This window comes from Zalophus californianus, chromosome 12 (assembly GCF_009762305.2).
Source record: "Zalophus californianus isolate mZalCal1 chromosome 12, mZalCal1.pri.v2, whole genome shotgun sequence".
Lineage (NCBI taxonomy): Eukaryota > Metazoa > Chordata > Mammalia > Carnivora > Otariidae > Zalophus > Zalophus californianus.
This window is the reverse complement of record NC_045606.1, coordinates 60,920,382-60,947,420: the sequence shown is the minus strand read 5'-3', so window position 1 is coordinate 60,947,420 and position 27,039 is coordinate 60,920,382. Positions and strand designations below refer to the sequence as shown.

General features: G+C 55.9%; 1 protein-coding gene across 2 annotated transcripts in view; it reads left to right on the top strand.

Moving 5' to 3' along the window:
* Positions 1 to 8,315: 8,315 nt before the first annotated feature.
* Positions 8,316 to 27,039, top strand: part of CRHR2 (corticotropin releasing hormone receptor 2) — a 46,157-nt gene continuing 27,433 nt past the window's right edge. The window contains exons 1-3 of one of the 2 annotated variants that reach the window (XM_027574649.1): positions 8,316 to 8,528; positions 17,524 to 17,617; positions 24,320 to 24,445. In XM_027574649.1, coding sequence (XP_027430450.1) covers positions 8,442 to 8,528; positions 17,524 to 17,617; positions 24,320 to 24,445 — 307 coding nt within the window. In that variant the 5' untranslated portion in view covers positions 8,316 to 8,441. The remainder of the gene's footprint in view (positions 8,529 to 17,523; positions 17,618 to 24,319; positions 24,446 to 27,039) is intronic. The other variant, XM_027574648.1, reaches the window with a different exon arrangement.

The window sequence follows — 27,039 nt, the reverse complement described above, 5'->3', positions numbered from 1 at the left end:
CCCGGGGAGAGGAGACTGTTCTCCCTTCCCCTCGCCGGCCGGCTGCAGGGACGTCTGAGGCCCGCAGAGTGAGCAACGTGCTGTCCGCAGCAGAGCCTCCGTCGGCAGGCGAGGCCGAGTGGGGCCAAGGCACGGCAGCCACCAAGTTAGAGGCGGCAGATCCCCGCGCAGCCAGCACGAGCAGCAGGGGCTCTGCCCAGCAAGGTGCAAGAGAGTCTTGGGCAGCGCTTCTGGGGAGCCGGAGGGGCTGCACCCCGCTCCGTGGTCCGGGGAGCTCAGGGCAAATCCATGTGTGAGGCTGTGCAAACCAGAGAGAAGAGAAAGAGCCGGATCAAGAAACCAGCTGAAACCGGGACTCTGACCAGAGGTGACCATGAGAACATGAGCTCCCTGGAATACATAACCCGCCCGGGGAGGTCACAGACCTCCCCTGGGATGCAGGCTAGCGTGCTTCCAGCAACTTGAGTTAAATCTCAAAGGACAGCTGTCATCACATGGGAAGAGCTATGGATGAGGACAGCAGAGGAAAAACTGTCCCCTCACACAGTTGGGACACGGCTTCCCTCCTCTTCACGGGCCAAAGCATGTTGGCTGGAAGGCAGGGCAAAGAGGGGGCCCGGTGTCCTGCTTCGGGCCTTTCTTGGAGTTGCGATTAGTCAGATGTCTCCTTGTTTATGGCTTATGTCTGGTCTTCAGCACTGTTGATGATTTTTGTATGTCTTGGGAAGGTGTGAGGGGTGAATCAGGAGGTGCTAATTTTAGCTGTCATAACCCCCTAATCTGTATTTTTCAGGGCCTCGTCTTGTTCCGGGAATAGCTGAGGACCATGGAGCAGAGATCAGGGTGGCAGGAAGTGGGTTCTCTGCCATGTTGCTGATGGGTTGGCTGGAGCTGAGGGAGCAAAGCAGAGCTGCCACCCCCCATAAGGCCAGGAAGGTTATCCCAGTGTCTGCCTGAGAGGCCAGCATGGAGAGCGGCCAAGCAGAGACCAGGGGCCCCGACAGGGAGGCCACACCCCTGGGAATCTGAACTCCTCTGGCTTCTTCCATACCCTGGGGGTAACGCAAGGCAGCCCAGCCACACAGGTGATCCGTATCCCCCACTCGACAGATGGGGAGCCTGAGGCCTAGAGGGGGAAGATTTTTCCAAGGGCTGACACCTGGTAAATCATGCAGCGGGACTGGAACCTTCGCTCCCAGTCCAGGAGTGGGGCCAAGTGAGCAAGGCAGAGGACAAGTTTTCCAGACCATGCCCCCAAAAACCCATCCCACTGGCTACTGGGAAAAGAGTCTGAAGCTGATGTGGTATCTGACTCTGGTTTCCTCTGACTTGCTCCTTTGCCCTCCCATGGCCCCAGGGATCTCCATTAGCAAAGGCCTCGCCTTGCCAGTCTGGCACCACCAGCCTTGGCCTTGTCCCCACGTTTGCTCATATTCCCAGGTTCTGGGTCAGATGCTCCCCGAGCCACCCAGCCACCGGCCCTGCCTTCTGACCAGCGAAAGGCTGAATCCAGGCCCTGCCAGCCTCACAGACCTCTCACCTTTTTTATCTTAGGTCTTGGGCTCCTGCCCTCTGGGAAGCCCACAGGTCCCCGCAAAACAGAGGCAGCCTGATCCAGAAGAAGAGAAAGGGGTACGCGTCCTTGCCTCAGCTCACTCTGCAGGCAGAGCGGGACACGGGAGTGGGCCGGCATGGCGGCCAGGGGGAGGAGCCTTCTGAGAGGTGGTCCTTCCTGCAAGCGCAAGGCATCAGGACTCACTGGGCCTTGGTTTCTCATCTGTAAAATAGGAATGGGAACTGTGGGACTGACTGGGAAGGCCCCTTCCAGCACCAAGGTTGTCTGGGGAGCAGAGTCAGAACCAGAACTCAGGCCACCACTAGGTCTCATCTTCAGAGCCTCCTAGCGGGCCTCCCATCTCTCTCCTGTCTCAGCCAAGCCATTCTCCACCCAGTTCTTTCTCCAGTGCCAACGTGACCATGTGACCTCCATGATGGACTCCTCAGTGGCTGCCTTACCTGGCCCTTGTGCCCCCTTGCTGGGGCTCTGTCCACTGCTCAGTGTTGCCTGGGTAGTCTCCCCTGCCATCTGAGATGGACTCCAGCTCCACAGACTTCTGCCTGTCCCTGAGCCCATCTCATCCTCTGGGAGGCCCTCCCTCCACCTCGACCACCCCACCCACTGGCCTCCACACCTTCACCCTCACCTCAGCTGAGCTCTGCTCAACCTCTGTCACCCTGGTGGCTGAACTGGTGACCCCATACTCACAGGCCCTCAGAGCCCTTACCTGTTCACTGGTCTGCATTCCTCCCATGCTGTCACAGCCGCTGTGTCCTCTCCGTACACGCTGCACTTACTAGGTGCTCAATAAATGTACGAGGACCTCATACTGAGGACGGTCTTCTGCCTTCCAGCCCAGCGCTCTTGTAGGAGTTCCGGAAACACAGACCCAAGTGGAAACATCCAGATTCTGCCCACATGGTCAGGGGCTTCTCAAATCCCTCTGTGCCTGACACTCCAAGGCTCTTGTCCTGAGACATCCCACGATCATCCCCTTTCATGTGTTCACTTGGCAGACATTCGTTCAGAATCTACTCTGTTCTAGGCACCTGTCGTAATGCCTTGCGCAGCGTCTTGCTCATAGTGGGTCCTCAATGTCTGCTGACTTTGAACTGGAGGAAACAATGACAATAATGACATCTCCTCACATTTCTAGGGAGTGGGTGTTCTCACCCAGTCCTCACAATGGTATGGCCCTCTGTGGCAGGGGTCATGATTTCATTTTGCAGTGGAGGAATTGAGGGAAAAGGGTGAAGGGAGCAAGAGATTCATCATCACAGGGGCCACAGCGAACACTGGAGCAGGGGGAGAGGGGGGATGGGGCCCAGGGACTGGACACCCTCCCAGGGCACAGCAGCAGCCTGTTCCCGCACTGCCCTCAGGATCCCCTCCAAGGGTTTCTGCCCAGCCCAGCCCATGGTGCCCGCTCCCGGGAGGAGCCTGCACAGGGGACGGGGGACTGTGAAACCCCAGACACGACAAGCAAGAGCCAGGCCCCGGGTGCCGCTCGACACTGGAACCCGAACTATTCCGGAAAATACTAGCCCCACAGCTGTTCTCGAGGCACAGAGTTCAAGGCTCCTTCATGGGCAGGCAGAGACTCTGCCAGAGCTGACTTAATCCTTACTAATCGACATGATGACTTGTTTCTCTTTAGAGTCGAGTGACAACATAGCTGATCATAACTCATGCTTGGACCCGGCCTTCCCGAAGCAGGATTCGGGAGGGGAAAAAAAAGAGAGAGAGAGAGAGAGAGAAATATCAAAGTGATATCCCACAGAACACACAGAAAAAAATAAAAATAAAAAATGAGCAAAATCAATGCCTGTTCTTCCACCAAAAGAATAAAATTGTATTCTGAAATTGCATTGCAAAAGCGTACTCTGCAGTCTGAGGCTAAGTTGGTGTGACCACAGCTAAAATAAAGAGCGTCACAAGCCTGGGGAACAGGGTGTCATCTGGCCGTAAGGTGGGGTGGGAGGGAGCACCCCCTCATCTGCTATGGCACCTGGTCTGAGCAGACAAGACAGGGGGTCCATGTGGGGGCTCCAACAGGTAGGACAGGGAGCCCGGCTACTGTCCGTTCCGTGGTGCAGGCCCTGCCTTCCCCACAGACCCCACTCCGGACTGAGGTACCATCTTATCTCTTGCCTGGACCGCTATACCAGTTGCCCTGCTCTCTCCTTAGCTCCAGGCTTGCTGTCTCTAACCCAAGACCGCCTTGCTGCTCAAGCAAGCCTTCTAGAACGCAGACGCAACCCTGTCCCTCCCCTGCTTAGCCCAAGTCCCCCTAAAACTCCAGTCCTCCAAAGTCACCCTTTCCCTTCATAGCCACACACAGCTACCCGACGTCCTCCAGCCCGTGAGCTTTACGAAAGTCTGGACTCCCTTCAACAGTTGTGGTTTCCACACATTTTCCTGGGCACCTTTCAGTCGGAATTCTACTCCTGTTCAATTTCTGATCCCTTCTGTGTTGGTCAGAATTCCTAGGACAGTACGTGACAGAGCCCCCCCTCAAGCTAGCTCAAGCATCAGGGAAGAATTGTCAGAAAGGTCCCTTACTGGGGGCATCGGCAAAGCAGGCTTCCGGCCGGACTGGCGCCCGAGGCTGGAAGGCCACCCGAGCCTTCTCTCCCCACCCTTCCCTGCTCCCTGCGTGTGGAGGTTCGTCCTCTCCGCTTGGCCCTCTCCTAATGGCCCTCTCCATGTAGCTGCTGCACTCGCCATCCCCCACTGTTTCCAAGACGGATGGTCTCTCTGTGATGCAAAGTTTTAAAGTCCCTGGGAAGGACTGTGATTGAGTCAGTTCAGATCAGCTGTCCACTCCTGTACCAACCAACTGTGGTCAGCGCAGGGAGGCCTCTCATTTAGCTAGCCTGGTCGACTGCACTGGGCCAATCCACAGCGGCCCACTGCCGATCAACTTACCTGGTTGGAGTAGAGCATGCCCTCTCGAGGGGGGCAACAGTGCTCCCAAGAAGGGAACAGCAGTTCTTGCAGGGCAGAACAATCTTGGATATTATAATGGTTGGTGGCCCTCCAAAGAACTATAATACATAACCAGATAGTATTAAAATTTCATAGTGGGGAGGGCAATTAAGGAAAAAGTCTAAAACGGCTCCTTTCGGGGGCATGAGGGGTGGTGATAATGAAAAAAATAAATATTGAGCAACACTAGAGCAGAGGCTGACGCACATCTCAGAAGGATGGGACCATTCTGGACAAAACAAAGAAATGTCCAGTCCCCTTTCCACTTCCTGCAGCTGCTGACCCCCCTCCAACCCTGTACCCTCACACAGCGCAGCACCCCCTCCTCATTCCCAAGACCATGACACACACTGGTGTGCACAGTGCCCTTCTTCTGAAGATGGAGAACAGCCCTGTCACTCACGTTCACTGACCGTTTACACTCGGGGAAGCCCTTTCTGCCCATCCTGGCCCCCTTGGACCTGGTCAGCCCTGAGCTCCTTGTCCGCTCTTTTCTCTCCGAGTCCCTGGGAGAATCCCTAGCCCAGATCCTTCTCCATCTTGGATGCCAAGCTAAATCTAGGCATTTCCACTGTTTGAATTTACCAAGCAAACCACCCACCTTCCTTCCAGACCACCCTGAGTTCATCTTTCATAATCAAAAACAACCTTGAAGACATATCAGAAATAAAAAGGCTCCGCTACCCTGGAGTCTACTCCGAGGAATACAAATCTCACAAATGGCAGTTTTCTTTGATGCAAAGTTTTAAAGTCCCAGGGAGGGACTGTGATTGAGTCAGTTCAGATCAGCTGTCCACTCCTGTACCAACCCATTGTGGTCAGCGCAGGGAGGCCTCTCATTTAGCTAGCCTGGTCGACTGCACTGGGCCAATCCACAGCGGCCCCATGCCCAGATCACAGTTGTAAACCGGCTTTCTTCCATCAGCACAGCCTCTGGAAGCCAAGAAGGGCTGACCTGAGGACACCCCAGAGGCTCGAGGGTTTTGTGTGTTTTATATTGTTCTTGTTGTTTGTTTTTAGCCCATTACATTTAGAGAGGTCAAGTTCAGACTTCCATGACCTTCTAGGTTCCCTTAAGTCCCCAGGGGTGAGATGAGGATTCACATGCAGGGAGTACTTATGGGAAGTACTCCCAGAACAGATTGGGAAGAGAAGGGACAAAGCGGGACAGAGAAGGCAAGCAAGTCCCACAGCAGTGAGATGCCAGGCCAAGTCCCAGTCTCCCTTGACCCCACAGAAGCACCAAGTGTTAGTTACACCTGGAGCTCATCCGCCTCCAGCCAAAGGAACACCAGCCAGTCAATGGCTAAGCGTCCCTTTGAGGGTTGGGGGATGCACACTCCTGGATACCTGGGGTTCCCCACCTCATACAAAATACAGTTCTAGTTTTCCCAGAGCACTCCACGTCAGAGGAAGGGATTGGTCCGGAACCACAAGGAATGCCCTGCCAGGGAGGAATGTGGCCGAGCACCTATATGCCTGCTCCACAGACCCTTCTAGAACCAGAGTGGATCTAGCTTCCTTCCAGCCTGTCCCCCTATGCTGTGCCCACCCAACCAGGCCCCCAGCCCAGCCTACCTGCACTTGGCCAACTCCTTGCTTTTGCTCACCCTGCCTCCTGCATGTGGAGTAAAGGTCTATCCTTCTCCATCCATTTAAATCACTCAAGGTGTTTCCACCACACCCTCCCCTGCAGTTCCCTTCATCACTCCCTGAGCTGCCCCACACCTCACACCATCTCTCAGCTCCCATCAGAGTTCCTTCTGCCCAGACCTCATGGGCTCCACATCCCTTCCCTCTCCTGGCACACTCCCCACGCTCCCCAGGCCATGAGCTTGGCCTTGAGGTCAGAGCCTCTGCTCTCTGTTGAACAGGACCATTGGGAGGCTGGCCGTGGAGATGCCCAGTGACATGTGCTGAAGGGCACTGGTGGACCCCGTGCCAACCCATCAGCTCTCTTTCTGAGTCTGTCCACCCTTCTGACTCCTGCCAAGCAATCATCTCCTGCCAGGAGCCTGCTCTGACCAAGCCCATCTGACTAGGTCCAGCAAAGCCATATCCTAGCCCAAGACTTGGAATGGGGTTTCCATCCTGTCACCTTTCAATGAATGGGGAGATCTGGTCAGCTCCTCCTCAGTGTTTCCCATAAAGATTCCCCACCACCACTGGGGCCAGGCTCTGTGCAACAGAGGAGGTGGGGCAGAAATAAACAGAGGAGGGGAGACTGGGGCTCTGCCCTCAGGAAGGGATCCCTGCCGGGCGCCTGGGTGGCTCAGTTGGTTGAGCGACTGCCTTCGGCTCAGGTCATGATCCTGGAGTCCTGGGATCGAGTCCCGCATCGGGCTCCCTGCTCGGCGGGGAGTCTGCTTCTCCCTCTGACCCTCTTCCCTCTCGTGCTATCTCTCATTCTCTCTCTCTCAAATAAACAAAATAAAATCTTAAAAAAAAAAAAAAAAAAAAAAGGAAGGGATCCCTGCCTCCTCCCCAAGCTGGTGGGAGGCCAGCCTCCACTGCCCTAGGAGCACTGAGAGGACAGTCCCGAGGGAGGAAGAGCCCAGGGCTGACTCTGGCCTGTGAGGTTTCAGGGGCTGATACGGTCAGGTCAGGCTGCCTTGAGGAAGCAGGTAGAGGGGAGGGGGACTTGACATGAAGCGTCCCAGGCAGAGAGACCAGAGTAAACACAGAGTATCTAAGGTTCTTAGATCTCCCGGGCCTGTACCCACCTAGTCTGCAACCTGCAGGAAAAGCTAAATGCTCCACTAATCACATTCCTCAAATGCTTTCCCCTTATATCCCAGAAGCTTTTAAACTCCCTACAGCAGGCCCACCTTTAGAACAGTTCCAAGGGCTGCTTTGGTGTCTTCCAGACAGCAGGCCTCACCTGCTGAGCCCTGACCCCGCTCCAGGCTGGACCTGTCCCCACCACAGGCCAATACTGCTCAGCCCTGCCTGACATTAGGATCCTTGGGCAATGTACTGAATCATATCAATGCCTGAGGTGTCCCCCCCCACCCCCCCAAACCAGAATCCCTTGGGGGGGTTGGGGGGGACTGGCATCCATGCATTTGTTGTCATTGGTGTTTGGTTTTCTTTTTTTAATTTAGCATTTATTTTCACATTTACAGAAAAGGTGGAAGAATGATCAGAAGTATACCATAGACCCATTGCCCACATTTACCAATAATTTACATTTTGCTTGATTGTTCTGTGTGTGTGTGTGTATTTCTGAACTATTTGAAAGTAAGTTAGAAACACTGTGCCCCTTTACCCCTAAATGTGTACTTTCTTCAAAGCAAGAATATTCTTTCACCCACAGTGTAGTTATCAAAATCGGGAAGTTGAACATTGATACAGTACTATTATTTAATCCAGACTCCACATTCAAATTTCAATGATCCCAATAGGCTCTGGAGCCTGGTAAAGTTCCCCAGATAATCAGAAGATGCCCTCAGGCACCCACATGAGACCCGCGAAGCCACTTGGTGCTGCGGCTACAACCCCAGCCCCGGCACCCTCCTCCCTTTCTCAATCCCTCTCTCTCCAAGTTGGAGAGCTACCGCCCTGGCAAAAGGGGCGGGCTGATAAAAGGCATTAACCCCTTGTCAGCAGACTGGACACAGAGGTTGGCCCCTGGCCGCCCCGGCAGAGCCGCTGCCCAGCACCCGCTATAAATAACCCGGAGGGGCGGGCTGTGGGGCGGTGTCACGCCGCCCTAGACCGGGGGCGGGGGCCGGGGGGGGGGGGGTGAAGAGTGCCCCCTGGGCCGGCGCCTTACCTTGGCCTCCGCGCGTCGGTGGGGAGGGAGGGGGCCAACGGGGCTCCGGCTGGGGGAGGGGCAGGCGGGGCGGGACCTTCGCGCTGGGGTGGTGCGCTCCTTTCCCTAGCCGCCGCTGGCATGGGGGGTCCCGCCGGGCCCCCACGCCTCCTCCACGCCCCACACCCGCTCCTCTACCTGCTCTGCCTCCTCCTGCCGCTGCTCAAAGTAAGTGCGGGGCGTGGGGGTCGGTCGGTGGGGGGGGGCTTGGCGCCCCCCCCCCCAGCGCTGGGAGCTCCGGGGTCTCGGGAGGCAGGTCTCAGTGCTTGCTTACTCCACCGGGTTTCACTCAGCCCAGTTAGGAGCTCGGTGAGGGAGGTCTCAGGACTTGGTGGCCGGGTTGAGGTTGGGGATCCCCGTATGGGATGAGGGGTGGAGCTGGATCTCCTGCCTGGATGAGGGAGGCAGGTGGAGAGGTGAGGAAGCTGACGCCAGCGAGGCTGGGACATGGAGGCCCTTTAGGCTGAGCAGATTCACCCTTGAGGGTGAATCTCTAGTGTCCAGGGCATGCCCCCCTCTGGTCCAGAAATTCCCTCTCCCCTGGCCGTTTTGTCGCCTCCCCTGTGGGTCCCTGTCCATCTCCCCATCACACCTTCCCTCACCCCACCCCAGTTCTAGCCCTCCCCACAAGGGAACAGGAGAGACGCGCCCTCCATTTCCTGCCACCCTGTCCCTACCTTCCTCTCAGTGCCTTAAACCAGTTCCAATTGAGCAATGAGACAGAGGAGGCACTGGGAGGATCAGCCTAGCCCAGGGTTTCTGAAAACAGTGGGCACACCCCAACCCCTGCCCTGTGGCCCGAGTCAGGGTGTGCAGGTGGATGCTGGGGTGGAGGAGGGATGGGGCCTATACAGAAAGAGCTGACGAATTAGGGGTGAGGCTAGGAGCAAATGGTTCCCAGAAACAGATGCAGGAGGAACCCATCTCTAACCCTCCCCCCATTTTACAGACGGGGGCACCAAAGCTCAGAGAAGGAGGGACATCTGTTCTAGGTCACACTTCTCCTGAAGGACCACAACATTAAAAGCGTTCAGAGAGGCAGGAGGGGCCCAGAGGCCACGCGATTCAGGGGAGAAGAACCAGGCTAGAAGTCAGGAAACCCGGTGTTGTCCCGACTCTATCACACACCAGCCTCTGGGACCTTCTCCTGGGCCTCGATGTCCTCATATATACACAGACGACTCACTTGTTTAATGCTCATTCAACAGATAAGACAGCGAGCAGCCCCTGACGGTGGCAAAGTGGCTTTGCCAAATCCCTGCTTTGCTGCTTAGCGTGTGACCTCTGACAGGTTACTCGGATTTTCTGAGCCTCAGTTTCCTCCTGGGTAAAGTGAAGGTGGTATCAGTGTGTCCTGGATAGAGTTATCATGAGGAATAGCTGAGATAACGTAAGTAAAGCTCTCAGCACCGTGCCTGGCACGGAGTAAGCACTCAGTGAATTCAGCTATGGTTTTGTGCCAGGCACTATAGGCAAAGCATGAGGCCCCCAGGGGCCCTGCCCTCCCAGGGGGTCCGGTCAGGTGGAAGACAAGAGGTGGTCAGTACCCCCTATGGGCTACCGATCCTGATACTTGCCAGGTCCTTTTTTTTTTTTTTTTTAAGATTTTATTTATTTGACAGAGACACAGCGAGAGAGGGAACACGAGCAGGGGGAGCGGGAGAGGGAGAGGCAGGCTTCCCACGGAGCAGGGAGCCCGATGTGGGGCTCGATCCCAGGACCCTGGGACCACAACCTGAGCCGAAGGCAGACGCCCAACGACTGAGCCACCCAGGCGCCCCTTGCCAGGTCCTTTTAATGACACTGAAGGCTGTACTTGGGATGAGTAGAGGTTGTGGAGTGGGTTCACTACCACCTGCATCCTCCCACCCGCACCCCAGATGCCCTGGACTTTGAGCTCTTTTTGCCCCCTGCCCCTCATTCTCGAGATACATGCCTTCCAAGGGAGCCAGCTGTGAGGCTCAGGCTTGCTCCTTGACCCTGCCCTCTGGGGGCCATTATGCCGACTGCAGAGGCTGGTGAGCCAGAGAGGCCGCTGCCCCAGAGCCAGGCCAAGTTGAGGGGTGGGGGTGGGGAATCTGTGGGCGGGTCCCTTGGGTTCTGGGGGTGTCAGAACTGGGAACTGGAGAGGCAACGGTCTGCATCCCCTTAGAGTCAACCAGACCCTACCCCTAGTTCTCCGGGAGACCCCAGCCTGAGCCTGAAGACTGGTCACGTGTGACCCCCCCCCCCCCCCGGGAGAGGAGCTGAACCGTGCACTCTCTGGCCCCGAAGTGCGGGCTTCCTTGTGGAAACGGCATTTATTTGTGGGTCCTCGCCCAACTGTTCCAAGATTCCCACTCGCTGTGAGAAGGGCACATGGGACTCGGAGCCGGCGGTGGGAGGGCAGGCGCCACAGGAGGGACCCGGCCTCCAGCGCTCTCGTTCACTGAACTGGCATTTGAGGAGGACATTGCGCGGTGAGGACCTGAGGGGGAGAACCCCGGCCCGTGGCCCCTGCCCTACGGAGTCGATGGCCTAGAAGGAACCACAGGCAGGAAGAAAATAATGGTGGAGAATCGAGTGTGCATTTGCAAAAAATGCTGGTCTTTGGAACTAAGAAAAGCAGGTGCGGGTCACGATAAAATCTGCTAGGCGGTGGACAGGACAGCCGGGGTAGGGGCGGGGCAGCCCCCGGAGGAGAGCCGCGGGGAGAGCCCGCAGTGGGGGAAGGCCCGGACAAGCCCCAACCCTGAGAAGGGATGGTGCCAGGCTTTGGGGGTCTGTGGGCCCTGGTGGGATCAGATTTCCGTCCCAAAAGCACCGAGAGCTCTGGGAGCTTCCTGAGTAGGGGAGAGACCTGCCCGGATCTGCCATTATGGAAGTTCCAGCTGGTGGTTTAATGGGGAGGACACCCTGACCAGGCCTGCACTCCAAAAGCCCAGAGGAGCTTTGACCTTGGTGCTCCTGGTTGCCCTCTGAGGCCTTTGGGAATCGGCTTTCTTGAGGCAGCATATAATCATGAAGCTTATCTTACCCACCAGGCGCTGGGCTAAGGGCGGAAGGTGAGACCGTTCTTTGCAGGTGGAAATGGAGGTGGAGTGAGGCTAAGTAATATGGCCGCTGGATTCCAAAACTCTCCATTCGAACCTTTTGAACTACTCACCTTCCCCTCTGTGAAGACCCCAGTAGTCTACCAGCCCCTCTTGGCTGGGTCCAAGCCTCTTGGACCCTTGTGCTGCAAAATACTCTTGCCCCACCCCCAAGGTCTCAGAACAGCCCTTCTGTGGCTTCTTGCTCCAGGTCCCGCCTTCTGGTGGGGCCACCTTTCCCAAGAGTTTCAGCAACGAGAGAAGTCTGGGGCCCCAGAAGCCTTGGCCCCTCCTAAGCTGCACAGCCCTCCCCAAGACCAAGGCCAGGGCCCTGCACCCTTTCCCCACACGCCCAGGGTCTACAGTGTGTGGGCAGGGAGCTCCAGGGCCATTTGCCAGAAGCTAATTCATCTCATAACTTTTCCCCAAAATTCACCTACTTTCTGGGTAGGCGACAAAGACAATCATCCAATTTATTCTCTGTTTTTTGCCACTTTGTTGATGTTTATGTACTTTTTAAATACCAATTTGTCTGAGAGTACTGCTTACTTAATTTTGTATCCCTGGTAAGTCTTAAACTTGCAGCACTTTATGAATTACAGGACTATTCTCTACCCTCTGAGCTGTCATTTTCTACTTTATCTGATTTTATTAGGAGTCCATTATTAGGAGTCCTCAGCCAGTTTGTCTAAAGTCACTTTATTCAAAATTCTTATTTTTTTTAAGATATCATTTCAAGCCCACAGAGGGAAGGGTAGATTATTCAATAAGCTTATTTTGTTTATTCTCTTTCGAATCTACACAGTGCTTATTGCATGCTCAGCACTGTTCTAAGCACTGATATGCATTACCTATTTTAAGCTTCAAAACACCCCTAGAGGATAAGACCATCATTACCCCCATTTTACAGATCAGGAAGCTGAGGCAAGGTCATGTGCCCAAGGTCACTCCTCTAGTCGTGGCAGGGTCAGGACTCAAACCAAGCAGCATGACTCCAGATTTTCTTCCCTTTACAAAAATTTAATCAGGGTACTCAGATGCCAAAACAAATCAGAATGGTGTGACTCTTAGGTCAACTGGACATTAGATGAGTTGATAATTAAGGAAATAATCTGAGACCTAGGGACCTGTTCTAGGGCCTCCTGCTGGGCAGCCCCCTCCCCCTTTATTGGGCCTCCCCCCTCCAGTGCTTCCTCCATCCTCAGACATCTGTGTGAGGGCCCAGGGCTTGGCATAGGTAAGGGGAGAGGCATGGAGAAGGGAGAGCCACAGGCTGTCAGAGATGAGAAAGAGCACATGATAAGGAGAGGCCTGGAAGTTTCTCCAGGTGAGCTGTTGGTGGTTAGAACTGGATGGGAGAGTGGGCATCTCAGGAAGAGACACCTGACTGGAGCCGTCAGGGATGAGAGGGCCCACAGGAAGCTGCTGGGGCCCTTGGAGTCCTCACTTGAAGTTCAGCACCTGTTAAGTTAGAATAGAGTATTAGTCTCCCCTTCCAGGAAGCCTGCCCAGATACTCCAGAAAATAATTCCCTACTTCCTTCATATGACCTCCAGCCCCTTACGCTCTGCCTCAGTCAGCCTCAGCTCCAGCACTGCCTCCTGTGTGTCTGCTCAGGGCTCAGAGTCTGCCTCTTCCTCACCTCCCTGCTGTACCCCCCCAACACACACACCTCCTCTTTCCCCCTTCTCCTCCCTTTCTCCTCCTCCCTTCCCCCTCTGCTCTTCCTCCTGCCCTTGTCCCCCTTCCCCTGTCTCCCCCTTCCCCTCTCTGGCCTCCTCCGCCCCTCCAGTACCCCCCTCTCCTCTTGCCTTCACCCTTCCACCCCCCCCAACAGGGCCTGAGTTTCTTCCTCCTCTAGCCCTAGCTCAGGCTCAGTGAAACCAGTGAATGAAAGAAAACCAGAGAATTGGGGAGGAATTCTCTCCCTCCCAGAGTCCTCTCTGACCTTGGGCCGAGAGGCAGGAGGCAGGACGGGAGCTCACCCCATTCCGCTCTGGTGACTGGCAGCCTGGCCACAGGACCTGTGGTCCCCTAAATCTCCCCGGCTTAGGCCAGGGGCTAAATTTAGATGCAGCTTTGTAGCCAGACCAGGGAGAGCACTACGCTGGGCCGACAGCCTGGCTCCAAGGAGGTGGCACCTTTGAGGCCTGCCTGGTCCCTGGGGCACAGGCTCTGCCTGGACAGGGCTCAGGCTGGAAGAGTAGCTGGCACCTTGGCCCTGGCCTGCTGCCTCCTCCTGCCAGGGCCTTTCCCCTGCCCTTTCTAACGTGAAGCCTTCCAACTCCGGGCACACAGAGGCTGGAACCAGGAACTGGGCTGGCCTCAAAGTGAAAACTGAGAGTAAAGGAATCTGACAAGCAGGAAGAGCCCAGAACCTGAGCTCCCGGAATTGGGGATGGGGATGCAGCTCCACCTGGCTGAGGGGACCGTGGTCTCATCTGTCCATCCACCCAGTCAGCCAGCAAACACTTATTGAGCACCTGCTATGTGCCAGGCTCTGAGCTGGGAACTGGGGACACAGACGTGAACCAGACAGATGTGGACTGCCTATAGTCTCTCTGGGTAGAGGTGAGGGGTGGTGGATGGCTCTCTGCCCCTAGACATCCAAGAGCTGGGTGCAGAAGCCTAAGGTGTCCCCTGCAGAAGAGGGAATAATGGGGGGGAGCTGGGGGGACCTCAGAAGAAGTTATAGAGCCCAAACTTCGCCATGTGCCAAGGCCCTGCCCAGCTGGCTGGGTCTGCCTACACTCCTCCTGTGACCCGGCTCTCTGCCCGTGGGCCTCACTGCACTGAGGAGAACAGCTTCTTACTTGAGTGGCTTCCTGAGCCCCACAGCCAGCCTGCTGTGGACTGTGGGGGACTCTCAGGATCTCTGGACCGCAGCCTTCACTTCCTCACCCAGGACTGACTCTTCTGTGCGTCTGACCAGGCCACAACCTGCCAGACTGTCTGTCTAGTCCTGCCTCAGCCCCTTACCTGCTGTGCAGCCTTGGGAGGTGACTTTGCCTCTCTGGGCCTCAGTTGCCTCTTCTAGAAAATGGGGTTCTTCGCAGCTACCTCAGAAGCTGCTGTGAGGCTTGAATGAGCTGTGGTAAAGCACTTGGAGCTGTGTCTAGCACATTGTAAGTGCTGATTTCCCACTAAAGAAGCCTCTCCTTCCCACCTGTCTCCTTCTACCCTGTAATGGCATCCTCAAACCAGAGGCTGGCTGCCTCCGGAGCAGGCCCTACGCTTTCTTGCCTTGGAGCCTTTGCTCAGCTCCTGCCCCAGGGATCTCTTTCTGCTCTTCTCATCCTTCCCCCTACCTTGGATGCAGCTTCCATCCTTTTGGACTGAGCTCCAGCGCCCAGCCCTCCATGGAGCCCTCAGGGTCCTCACCCAGCATGCACTGGGCACTGCCGAACGGTGCGCCCAATGAAGGAGCTTCAGGCTGCATCTTCAGGTGCTCAGAGCTGGGAGGGGTGCTGAGGGCTAAGGGGGATCCATGCTGGCTAGAGATTTGGGGAAAGGGGGACCTGGGGTTCAAGGAAGCTTTTCTGGAGGAGGAGGATTTGAGTTGGGCCTTGGGACTCCTCACAATGGGGCTTGAAGCCCTACCCCCTATCTCTGAGTTCTCTAATTGGACCCCTCCTAACGGCCTTGACAAGGGCCACCATTTGACACATGCCAGGCTCCTGACCTACAGTAACTTGTTAAATGTACTCCAGAAGCCTTTGGGGTTTGTGTTATATCCCTTTTAAACACGAGGGGAGCCAGGCTCAGAGAAGATAAGTCACTCGGCCAAGGCCACAGAGCTAACAAGCAGCATGCCCAGAGCCCTGAGCGTGGGGAGGTTTGCAGTCTACTGGCTCTGAGAGCTCGCGGCCCAGGCCTTGAGGTGTGACTCTTCATGGCCGGGTCTCTGCCTCTCTTGGCCCGCCGTGGGCTTCCTGAGAGCTGCAGCCTCTTCCTCCTCCCTGTCCACCCGGCACCCCCGGCAGCCGCAGCTCTGTCCAGAATAGGCACCTCCAGGGTCTGTTGTGGGTTTGAACTGAGTCAAATCCACCCCATCAGCCCCTTGAAGAGAATGAAGATCTTTAGCTGTGCTAGGTTATTGGACCGGTGGAGAAGTTACAGAAGATGGAGCCTGGATCTGGGAATTATTCCAAAACCTCTTGTGATCTGCTCGCCCAAGCTGCCCAGGTCTGAAAGGCACACATCAATACTGAGCACAGCATCCCGCACCCCGGTGCTCTGCCAGCAAGGAGACTTGGCCACAGCCTCAGCCCATAGCATCTGAGGCAGGGACAGCCATGCAATGCCTGAGTCCTGGTGGAGGAGGCCCTGACCACACCCCTCCACTGTACGTTCAGAATGCCAGCCCAAAGATGAACATGAGACTCCTGAGGGATGGGGCCACAACGTGGTAGTAGGGGCTTTGAGAAGGAGCTTGCATCTAAGATGCGACATCGGACCAACCCGAGGGTCCACCATCAACACCGTGCGCCTCTGGGTTGAGCATTGCTTCTGCCATGACCTCCAGATGGCTCACTGGAAATTCTGTGCCCCCGGGAAGGGTATTACTAGCTGCTTCTTAAACAAGAAGGGACAGGAAGGGGGTTGGGAAGTGTATACTGGGTCAGGCCTGGGGCCCATGCTCTCCTCAGACCCAGCCAAGGGTGAGAGCTCAGAATTCTTGGAAATCCCGGGACAAAGAGTATCCCCTCCCCTTCCTAGCCCACCTCACCCCTGGCAGGGCCTCACTGGGCAGCAAGGCCTTCCTGATGCCCAAGAAGCTGATGCTGAGGAGCTCCCAGTAGCCCCCGGGATATGTGAACAGCAAGACCATGGCCCCTAATTTCTGTCTGTCCTGCAGGCCAAGAAGCCAGAGCTCCCGGCTCATGGGAGACCCTTACACACACACACACACACACACACACACACACACACACACACACACACACACACACACAAGCACATAAATGCATTCACACACACACATGGTGGCCACAGAGTAGGAAAATGGTGGCCTTGGGAAGAACAGGAGATAAGAGTTAGAATTCTGGAGTGCAGAGCTCTCGTTCAGTCTCACATCATGCACTCCCCAGCCTCCCTGCCTTTGTACATGCTGTGCTCTCTACCTCGGATGCTCTTCCTGGTGCCATCCTTATCAGCTCAGCAAACTCCTACTCCATCTTCAAAGCCCACATCAGCATGACCTCCTCTAAGATGCTACCCCATTCCTCCTCAGAAATTTTAGATGCTGTAACAACTTGGTCAACCATCCATCTTTCCCACCAGAAGGTGGTCCCTCAGGGGCAAAGATAACCACATTTGCTTTATTCCTCTATGTCCAGCACCCTTTCTCATGGTTTTTTCCAGGAGATGGGATCCTGGATGGTCTTTATCTTTTAGATGGAATTGCCATGGTTGCATCTAACGTGTCTATTCCCTGGTGAGTGCCCACGTTGGTACAGTGATCCCTTCCTTTTCCCCTACTCATTCTTCTGCTTGCCCCCAAAGTGCCACCTCTTCAGGAAGCCTTCCCTGTTCTTGGGGAACAGACTTCCCAAGTCCAGGTTAGGTGTTTCCCCCATGAGGAGATACCCTTGGTTGTAACCACCTGTTTACCTGTGTAACAGGGAAACAGAGTTACATTGTCTGCTCTCCTCCCCTCCCTTCTGTGCCTTCTGAGTGTAGGGGATCCCTACCTGGCCTGGGACAATCCCAAGGACACCCAGGGGGTCTCCCAACCAGGGCCAGACACACAGTAGGCATTCTACAAATATCTGTTAGATAAACGAACAGCGCATAGACACCCACCCATCCTGAGGAGGAGAGCTTTGGGGGCCAGGGGCTGGACAGCACAGGTTCCTGCCTTGGAGGTCAAGCTGCACTGGACCATTCCTAAGGCTTGTCAGCATTCCGCGCCTGGCCAGGCTGCCATCCTGCCGTGTGGCCAGGCACTTGCCTCCTCAGTTTCCCTTTCTATACAGCAGAGGCAGGAGAGGTGAGGGATGAGGGACAGAACAGGGTAGGGGGAACACACAGGTGCTGGCAGTGGCTAGCCAGGGCCTGACCTCGGCCCCCGCATCCCTCTTGTCCTCTAGGCTGCCCGGCCGAGCTGGGAGACCGTGGACCAGTCCCCGGGGGCCCTACTGGAGCGGTACTGCCATGCACTCACGACCCTGGCCAATGTCTCAGGTATGCAGCCCGCAGCCACTGCCCAGGGGTGGACCCTGGGAGATTGGGGGGGGCGGCGCGCCTGGGGGCCAGGAGGGAGGAGGAAGCTCTCCTGGACCAGCCCCAGCTCTGTGGGGTGGTGAGTGGTGACCGGCTTCCGGTCCTGGCTCTATTCTCTGTCCTGGGGCCGGCCCCTCCCCCATTTGGGGCTCAGGCCCTTGACCAGTGAAGAAGGCCTTGGCCCTCAGCTCCCGGCTCCCTGCATCATAATGCCACCTCCAGCTGGCTGGGCTGGCATTCTAGAGCCAAAGGAGGGGGTGTCCCTCTGCTCATAAACTTGAGCAAGACCGGCAGAAGGTATAAACCGCATTCTCCAGTTGCCGTGACTACAGGTGTCACCTCCCGGTAAGGACCTACAAGGCAGCAGCCGGGGCCCTGAATTCTGACCCCTCGGGGTCTTCGAGCAGGGGACTCAGAGGCCGGGGCCGCCACAGAACAGCCGTGGGCTCACGTGGGCCCTGGAGAGCTGTCCCCAGGCTCCGCCCAGTGTCCTGCCATTGTCAGGTCTGCACCCACAGGAGCAGCAGGGAAGGACGAGGGTTGGGGAGTGCCCGGGGACCTGGAGCTGCTGCCAAGGCCACAAGGAGGTCAGGGTGCTTCCAGTAGTGGGATCCAGCACCCAATGCAGCCTGTGTCAGGTATCGGAGGGGAAAGCCTTGTTGCCTGCTTTCCTGACAGTGGAGTGGTCGGGCGCTCAGGTGCAGGGGTCAGATAGACTCAAGCCTCGATCTTACCTCCTCCACCTAGAAGCAGTGTGGCCCTGAGGAGTCACTTAAGCTCTGCGTTCATTAGCTGGGGGCTGCCGTGAAGTACCACACACTGGAGGCTCTCACAACAGAAATGTATTTTCTCAGTCCTGGAGGCTACGAATACAAAAGCAAGGTGTTGGTAGAGTTGGTTTCCTCTGAGGCCTCTCTCCTTGGCTTGTAGATGGCCTCCTTCTGCCCCGTGTCTTCCCTCTGTGCACGTCTGTGTCCTAGGCTTCTTTCTCACAAGGACCCCAATCACATCGGATGAAGGCTGGCACTGATGACCTCATTTTAATTTCATTACCTATTAATCCCCAAATAAGGTCACATTCTGAGGTATTGAGGGTTAAGACATAAGGATTTAGGGGGACACAATTCAGCTCAGAAGACCAGCTGAGCCTCAGTCTCCTCCTCTGTTAGAAATAGGTCTAAGTTGGCCTCAAAGGCTTACTGTGGAGTTTGAATGAGAGATCATGGCAACATCCAGCTTGGGCCGGGTCAAGCACCCATCAGCCAGGAAATGGAAGCCCCCCATTTCAGGAGAGCCCAACCTTCCCTCCACCAGAGTTCTCTGCTCTCAGTGGCAACACTGGTTTATCAGCAGACCGACTGCCTGCTTCCTGCCCTGCCCTGCAGTGCATGGCACAGACCCTCGCCTTCCCCATGACCCCTGGGGGATGGTACCCCACCTCCCCTCCTCTAAGTTTAGTGGGGAGGGACTCAACTTCCCCAAATATAAGCCCTCCCCTGCTTAACTTATAATATCATTCATCTGTTTGCAAATCAGATACATTACATTGATATGATTTGGAAAAAATACTTTTAACTATCGAAGAAGACAGTGATTGCTCATTATTCCACAACCTGGGAATGTTTATAATGTTTATATCCCCCAGGAGTTTATCAATCTATAGAGCCTCATGTTATTTCTTTTTTGTTTTTTCACAAAACTGGGATGATCCTGTGTCCACAATTTTGTAACCTGTTTTTTCCTCTTATAACTCAAGGTGAACACTTCCCCATGTCAGTAAATATGCATCCACCATATCACTGATGATGCTGCCCAGCAGCAGTCATGGGGACACATCATCCTTTATGCACCATGCGCTGAAGTGGGGATGCATAGGCAGTTAGAATGCCCTTGGACCTGAGGAATAATTTCTCAGGTCCCCACATGAAACTGACCTCATTTTAAGTGTCCACTGATTGAGAAAATGCCTAATAACTAACGTAAGTTCAGAAACAAGCAAAACCAAACAATCTATTGTTTAGACATACATATGATAAAATGAAAAACTATGAGCAAGGGAATGATAAATATTTAGGAGAATGTTCCCTCTGGGGAAGGAGTATTTAGATAAATATGTAAGTGATTGGCGATGATCTAGTTTTGGATTCAGTGATAGATTCCTTATATTTACTACTCCGTCCGAACTCCCGTAAAGGAAAGACTAAAATAAAATAAATTTAGGCCATGTATGGGCTAATGATGACAAGTGGTCATAAATCAAGGGCTATGACCAGTTAAACTGTATACCTCTGAGGTCCAAATAAAGGAAAGCCACACATAATCACAAGAGACTTCAGGCAGGCTTTAAATGGATTATTTCTGTTTTGTTTGTCACAGAGGCACCATAGGGCATAGATCGTTAAGGCATGTTATTTATTCAGTCCACAGGCAATATAAGGGTCCAAATGAATTCAGGGATCCCTTGAAATAAAATAACTCCCCAATCCAACATGTGCATGCTCTCTCTCTCTCTCTCTCTCTCTCTCTCTCTCTCACACACACACACACACACACACAACACACACACACACACACACACACCGCAGGGCTGGTCAAATGGGAAGAGAGCCTTGGCCAGGAAGACAGAGCTGCTGCCAAGGCCTGGAGCATTCTGATGGGTGCCAGGAATCAGTCAGTGAACATGACCAGCCCTGCCCTCGGGGAGCCATGGGCTGGTAGAGAAGACAGTAGAAAAACCAACAGCCTTTGTGTGACATAGACCAGCCCCAAGAGATGGAGGCACCAAGGAGGGCCACCCAACGCAGACAAGACAAAGGAGGGGAAAGCCAAGCTGAATGTTTGAAGGGCAAGTGGGAGTTGGCTAGGCTACCTGGAGTGTAGAGCGGTAAGGGCATTCCTAGCAGAGGGAACAGCACATGCAAAGCTGCAGAGGTATAGAATGGCTCCAGGGAAAGACAAGTTGTTCAAAAGAGCATCTGAAGTTCAGCAGGAGGGAGAGCATGAAGGATAGACAATCTGGAAGAGTGTTCTTTGCAGTGCTTAAGGGCTGAGCTCCATCCTGAGGGCAATGGGGAGCCACTCTTAAAGGAAGAATGCCATAATTTTAATTGTAGAAAAATCATTTCATCTGCCTAGTGGAAGAGACAGGGAGCCCAGTCTGACTACTGCAGAGATGAGGATGGCCTGGGGGTTGGAGCAGGAAATTCCTTTCATCCGTATGTCAATGAGAATGCGGGATTGGAAGGTTGCTGAGGGCCCTGCCTGGTCCCGCGGTTGGACATGAAGATATCATCTCCCTTTGGCCATACCCGCCTTGCCAAGGTGGAGTGGAGTGTGGGGGGAGGAGTATTTGGCCTGGCGGCACCGTCTCCAGGGCCACCAGGCAAGAGTGGGGCACCTTCTGGCTTCTCCCAAGACTCCACACCCTCAGCAGCCCCCTGATAACTCCCAGTCAACCTCACAACCTTGACCCATATCTGCCTGCTCCTTGTGTATTCAGTCTGACCGAGCACAGCCCCGCGGAGAGGCAGAGACGACTCTATCCCCATAAATAATCCTATTTTCCAGCTGACATTTGATGGATGGTGGGATGAATGAGAGAATGCGTGTGATGCTGTGAAGACACGTGACAGTGAGACGCTGTGTGTGTGTGTGTGTGTGTGTGTGTGTGTGTTTCCGGTATGCTCTGCATGCCTATCTGGCTCTGCGCTGAAGGACAATGATGTGTGCCCAAGCTCGCCCACCACTGTCCACTGCCACCACAGCTGACATCCCTGGTGGGCTGGGGACACCTGCCTCACCCCGTGCTGCTCCTGACACACCCCAGCATCTGTCCACAATTTCTTCCTCATTTACCTATTGACGAACACTCAAGCGAGCTATAAAATCAACTTGTTCCGAAGCTGCTACCTTCAGTTTCCTCTCTGCCACATCTAGAATAACAGACAATTATGCTCATAATAAGAGGATCCATGAAGAAATGGCCCTGTGTCCTAGAAATCAGGGCACCTTGGGTCTGTGGGTCTGTGTGTGGGCCCTGTCTGTCCAGTCAAGATGCGGAACAGGCTTTGGTTCTGCCACTGAGATAGTCACTTCCCAGAGGGATCTTTAGGACATGGGCCCTCCCAGTTAAGAGCCATCCAAGTCTCCCAGGCCATCGTACTCTGCAGAAAGCTATATGGGAGGTGACAAGTCATTGGCCTCTCGTCACTACCCCTGCACAGTGGCTCTGGTGATAAGCACCTTAATAACTTAGTTTGATTTCTCTCTTTTCCCCTGGACTGTGATCGGTGTGTGGAGGGCCCTCCTTTGCACATGAATGAGACTACTCCTGGGTGAAGACATAGGCTGCCCATGCCAGCCACATTCTAGCCTATGGGGGACGCTGTGGACTAAGACTCAGCCTGGGACTAGGGACAGTACTCGGCCTAGGGTTGGGTTGGGGACTCAGGTCAGAAGCTAGGGATGGGACTCAACCTATCCTCCCCTGCTCCTGGCACAGGCTATTATGAACACCTAAGGGTCACTGCCTCTGCAGCTGCCCAGACCTGAGCCAGGGGCTCTAACGGTCCATTCAAGAGGTAGAAGACAGACCTGGCTGGCGGACCTGCACCTGGTACCTGCCTGTCAGCGAGCCCTGGAGAGATGCCAGTGCTCATCCCTGGTCTCAGGGCTCTCTGGCTCTCACGCTTTGCCGTGGCAGTGACGGAAGCATTAATATGGAGGCTGGTGGAACTGGAGCACACAAAGGCAGCCCCGTCCCCCTCTTCCCCTCTCTTTGCTTAGGGCATAGTGCTAGTTCAGGGTGCTCTGGCAGCTTTCTTCCCAGTGGAGGCCAGCAGCGGGGAGGACAAGACTAGTTCCTCTGGGACCTCCAGCCCAGTGGGGACTGGGTCCCAGCTCCCCCTGCCCTCTAAAGATAGAAACACTCAACACACACTCACACACACGTACATCTTCCTCAGGCTTTGTGTCTCAAAACTCAGAGCCAGAGACTCTCAGGGCTGGGAGGGGCCTCAGAGAACATTTCACTCTTGGAGAAACAGCCCCAAAAGAGAAGGCAAGAATTGGGAGAGTAGACACAGAGGCAAGACCACAACCCAGCCTGAGTTGAGGGGTACCATGCCCAGGTCTTGTCTCTTGAGCCCAGACCCTCCCACTCAGCAGCTGGCCCACCTGGGCACTTGGACAGTGGGGCCGGCACAAATTATGGAGCCGGCAGTCCTAGTGGACCTGGGCAAATTCCATATAAAGGTCTTTAGGTCCTACACACACACACACACACACACACACACACACACACACACACACACACACACACACACACTGGTATGGAAACTAGTTTTAGGTGACCCTGGCCAAGCCAAGAGGAAGAGAGACACAGTCTCACTTCTCACTTTGTTCTCTCTGGCTCTCAGGGGCAGTAAGACCGGGGTATTTGAAGTCCTCCAGATAATTTCAGCCAGTTTCTCCCCTGGACTTCCCCCTCCCATTAAATGACAACACTATCCCCTCCCCAGTCACGGGGCGGGGGTGGGGGGAACCTGGTGTTATCCCGGCCTCCTGGCTCCCGTGGGAACCCACTCACCCACTCCTCTCTCCAATCCCTCCTCCCCAGGGCAGGCTGTCTTCCGAAATACATCTCTATCCCAGCCCCACGGCCTGGTCCAAATGTTCATCCATTCAGGCCACTGGATCTCACTAGACTTTTCCGTGGCCTCCCTGCTGCCCTCAAAGCCCCTCCAATCCATTTCCTTCCCACAGGCCACAGGGGCTTTTCTAAAGCACAGATCTGCACGCGGACTCTCCACTCCCTCTGCCTCCCGTCTGCAGTGTCCCGCCTCAGGGAGAGGACACTCAGGCCGCCCAATTGTGGCTCTCGGTTAGGAAGGCTGCAGTGAGTTCCTCCGCGCGCCGGTGGGCGCGCTTTGCTGCCCCTTGCAGCCCCGGGGCCTGCGGATGCTCAGACGGCGCATTCCGGCACCTTAGGCACATCTCCTCGTTTCCCCCGCCGCCCTCGTCCGGACCGTGCCCGGGCCTGAGAAGGCGGACTCCGGGGGGTGCCGGGGGGCCGGGCCCCGAGGGCCAGGAGGCCCGGGGTTGCTGGGGGCTCGGGAGGCTGGGCGCGGCGGACTGGAGCCACCGGCCCCGCCCCCTGGCGCCGCCATTGGCCGCGACCGCGCGGGTGGACCCGCGGCTCTCCGCGCTCCGCAGCTCCTCTCCGCGAGGGTCCCAACTTGGCAAACCCCGGGTGGTCTGGTGCGGCGCGGCGAGGCTGCCCCGCAGGTCGGGGCTGGGCGGGCAGGGGCCCGGCCCCCGCGCTCTCCAGACGGCTCGCTCTGGCACCCAGTCCCTCGCAGCCACGCCGGGCGCGCACTCACACTCCCTCGCGGCGCGCGGCTCCCGGGCGCGATGGACGCAGCGCTGCTCTACAGCCTGCTGGAGGCCAACTGCAGCCTGGCGCTGCCCGAAGAGCTGCTCTTGGACGGCTGGGGGCTGCCCCTGGACCCCGAGGGTAGGCGGCGGCGAGTGGAGCGGGCGGCGCGGGTTCCTTCCCGGTGTGCTGAGTGCGCCCCAGGCCCTGCGCCCCGAGCGCCCCGCGCCACCGCCCCCCCCCCCCCCGGCAACCCAAATGAGCCCCTCTTTCTGTCTCCCGTTTCCCAGGTCCCTACTCCTACTGCAACACGACCTTGGACCAGATCGGGACGTGCTGGCCCCGGAGCGCGGCCGGAGCCCTGGTGGAGAGGCCGTGTCCTGAGTACTTCAACGGCGTCAAGTACAACACGACCCGTGAGTGCCCCCCCCCATCCTCCTCCGCGGGCTCTGCGCCCGACGCCGGGAAGAGCGGTTTAGGGGGCTGGCACGGCCCCGGACCCCGCGTCGGAGACCTGCTGAGGGCCGGCGGCGTCCCCTACCCTACTGAAGCCTCAGAGTTGAGTAAGGCGGTGATTTGCCCAGAGCCCAGAAAAGGAAAAAGGAAATACTTGCTCCCTTTTGAGGGCAGATCTCTCTCACACATTGTATACTCTGGGTGCCCGAATTGTTTAGCCAATGCTACCAGCACGAGGCGGGGGTGCGGGGGGCGGTGTCCGCATATGCTCGGTTCCCAAACTCCGGGGTGAGTGCAGGGATCAGACTCTTTCTACCAGAGCGGAAGGAGGGCAGGAGTCAGGAAAGATGGGGTGAGCACTCGTGTTGAGTGGGACCCTGCAGAGAATAGGCACTTCTGGGCCAGAGGGTGTGGGTGGCACCTCATCCCTACCTGGATGTCCCAGACTGGCCCTCTGTGCTGTGAGTCAGGGCTCCAGGGCAGCGTTACTCCTACTGCCCAGGTAATGCGTGGTGTCTGAATCAGGACCACCCCCATCCCCCAGGGAGAACAGCCTGTGCCCTCCTTCCTCCTGGCAAATCACTGGCTGGCTTGACGTTCTGGGGAAGGCGGCTGCAGAAGCTGCTGGGGGGTAATTCAGCAGGGGCTGTTGGGAGGGGGGAGAGTCTATGCCCTGTAGAAAGTCCGATGGGTGCCACATGGTAGGGTCTTGTAAGACTATGGTGGGAGAAATCACTGGCCCACCTTGACCAGCCACTCACATCCCCAGCCCCACCCCACCAGTGAAGAGAGGTCCTCCTGAGACCCTCAGGGCTTCCTTATCCGAAGCCCCTCATTCTGGAAACATCTAGCAGCCTCTCTCTGCATGTCTGTGTCTGAACAGCAGCACAGGTCCTCATCACCTCATACACGCACACACACACGTGTCCAAACTCTCAGGGACTGAGGCCTCCGCTGAGAGAGATGGTTAGAGAACAAGACAGCTGTGCCTGCATCTGATGCTAAGCAGCACTCCCTTGTCTGCACCAGCAAAGGGCTCTGGTGGGCCCAGGGAGGAGCCGTGCTCTGAGGAGTCCAGCAGCAGAGGTGCTCCTAATGGAAGCAGGTGGTAGAGGTAGGAGAGGCGCTGAGGAAGATATCTGCATTATCTGAGGACATGCTTCCCATCCATGATTAAAACAAACCTCTCTGGGTAGAAGCGAGGTCCCTGATCCAGGGGGTGTACAAGCAGAAGGAATGACTTTCATCCTCTTTCCCAGTCCTGAGATTATAAAACTGTGCTTTTTAGGGTCCCGTGAGCTGGATCACAGGATCCTAGGGTCTCTCGTTCAGACTGTGCCTGGGGACAGAGGGCCAAGTGAGGTGATGAGGCATCTCAACCCAGGAGCCATGGAGCTGAGGGAGCTCTGCTCTGGTTCCTCCCTCAGCCTGGGCTGTCTCCTGTTCTCCCCACCAGCCTGGAGCTCCCCAAGGGCAGGGCCTCGGTCTCTTCTTCAGAGCTGAGCACAGTATTTTTTCAGTCAGTTTATTAAGCAGCTACTATGTTCCAGCCACTGCACTGTCGTTGAGGCCCTCGCTCACAACTGCAACAGACAAAAGGAATACGGAGTGACAAATACCCTGACGGAGGAGAGCAGGGGGGCTGCAGGATGGGGGAAGGGGGACAGGCAAGGCAGGGGACACTTCCCGAAGGAGGTGCTGGAGCGCATACCAGACCTCTCCTGTCACATCAAGTGAGAGGGTGAGAAAAGGTCAGGGCGCCACGGAGGTTGGCAAATGTGCCAGTTAGCTCCCGGTACCTGATGAGCAATTTTCTTCATTTGGCCCAAAGCGCTGGCCACACAGGAGCGGCTGGGGAAGAGGAGCACGGGGTGCCGGGAGCATGGCCAGCCGAGGTGGGAAGAGCAGAGAGGCTCCGGAATGGCAATGGAAATGCAGTCGTTGATTCGTCCCCTGCCCTGCCTCCTTGCCACTGCTTCCTCTTGCCCCATTTGCCTTTTCAGTGGGATTCTGCTTTTACAAAGGATGCAGGGAGGAAAACAGCTCCGATGGGAAGCCTTGGGGAAGAGGAAGAAGGGTCTGGCTTCTCTTCTTGCCCAGTTTTGCAATGCTGCAGCCCAGCCCCCCACTGAAGCCTCATCCTTGAGAGGGCCGGCATTCCCCGGGTAAGACAGCTTAGTCATTAGTCCCCGGGAGCTTTCTTCCACTCAGCCGAGCGCAGAGAATCTGCCGCAAAGCTACCAAGTGCGGCTCATTTTCCGGCTCTAGCTACCACAGAGAGAGCTTCCCACTCGTCCCCACCTCCCGAATGCCCCCGAGATATGTACCGCCTTTATGCCCATACTGCAGACAGGACAACTGAGGCTCGGAGACGTGAAATGACTTTTCAAAGTTAGAGTCCACTCCGAGGCACCAGGGCAGACAGAGGAATCCACAGCCGTCACTCTTAAGCACGGGGCAACACCACCTCCAAAAGAGACAGTTCTTGGGGAGAGTTTAGAGGGACAGAAGAAGGACTCATGCCTCCACCCTGGAGGATCGGGGAGGGCTTAGC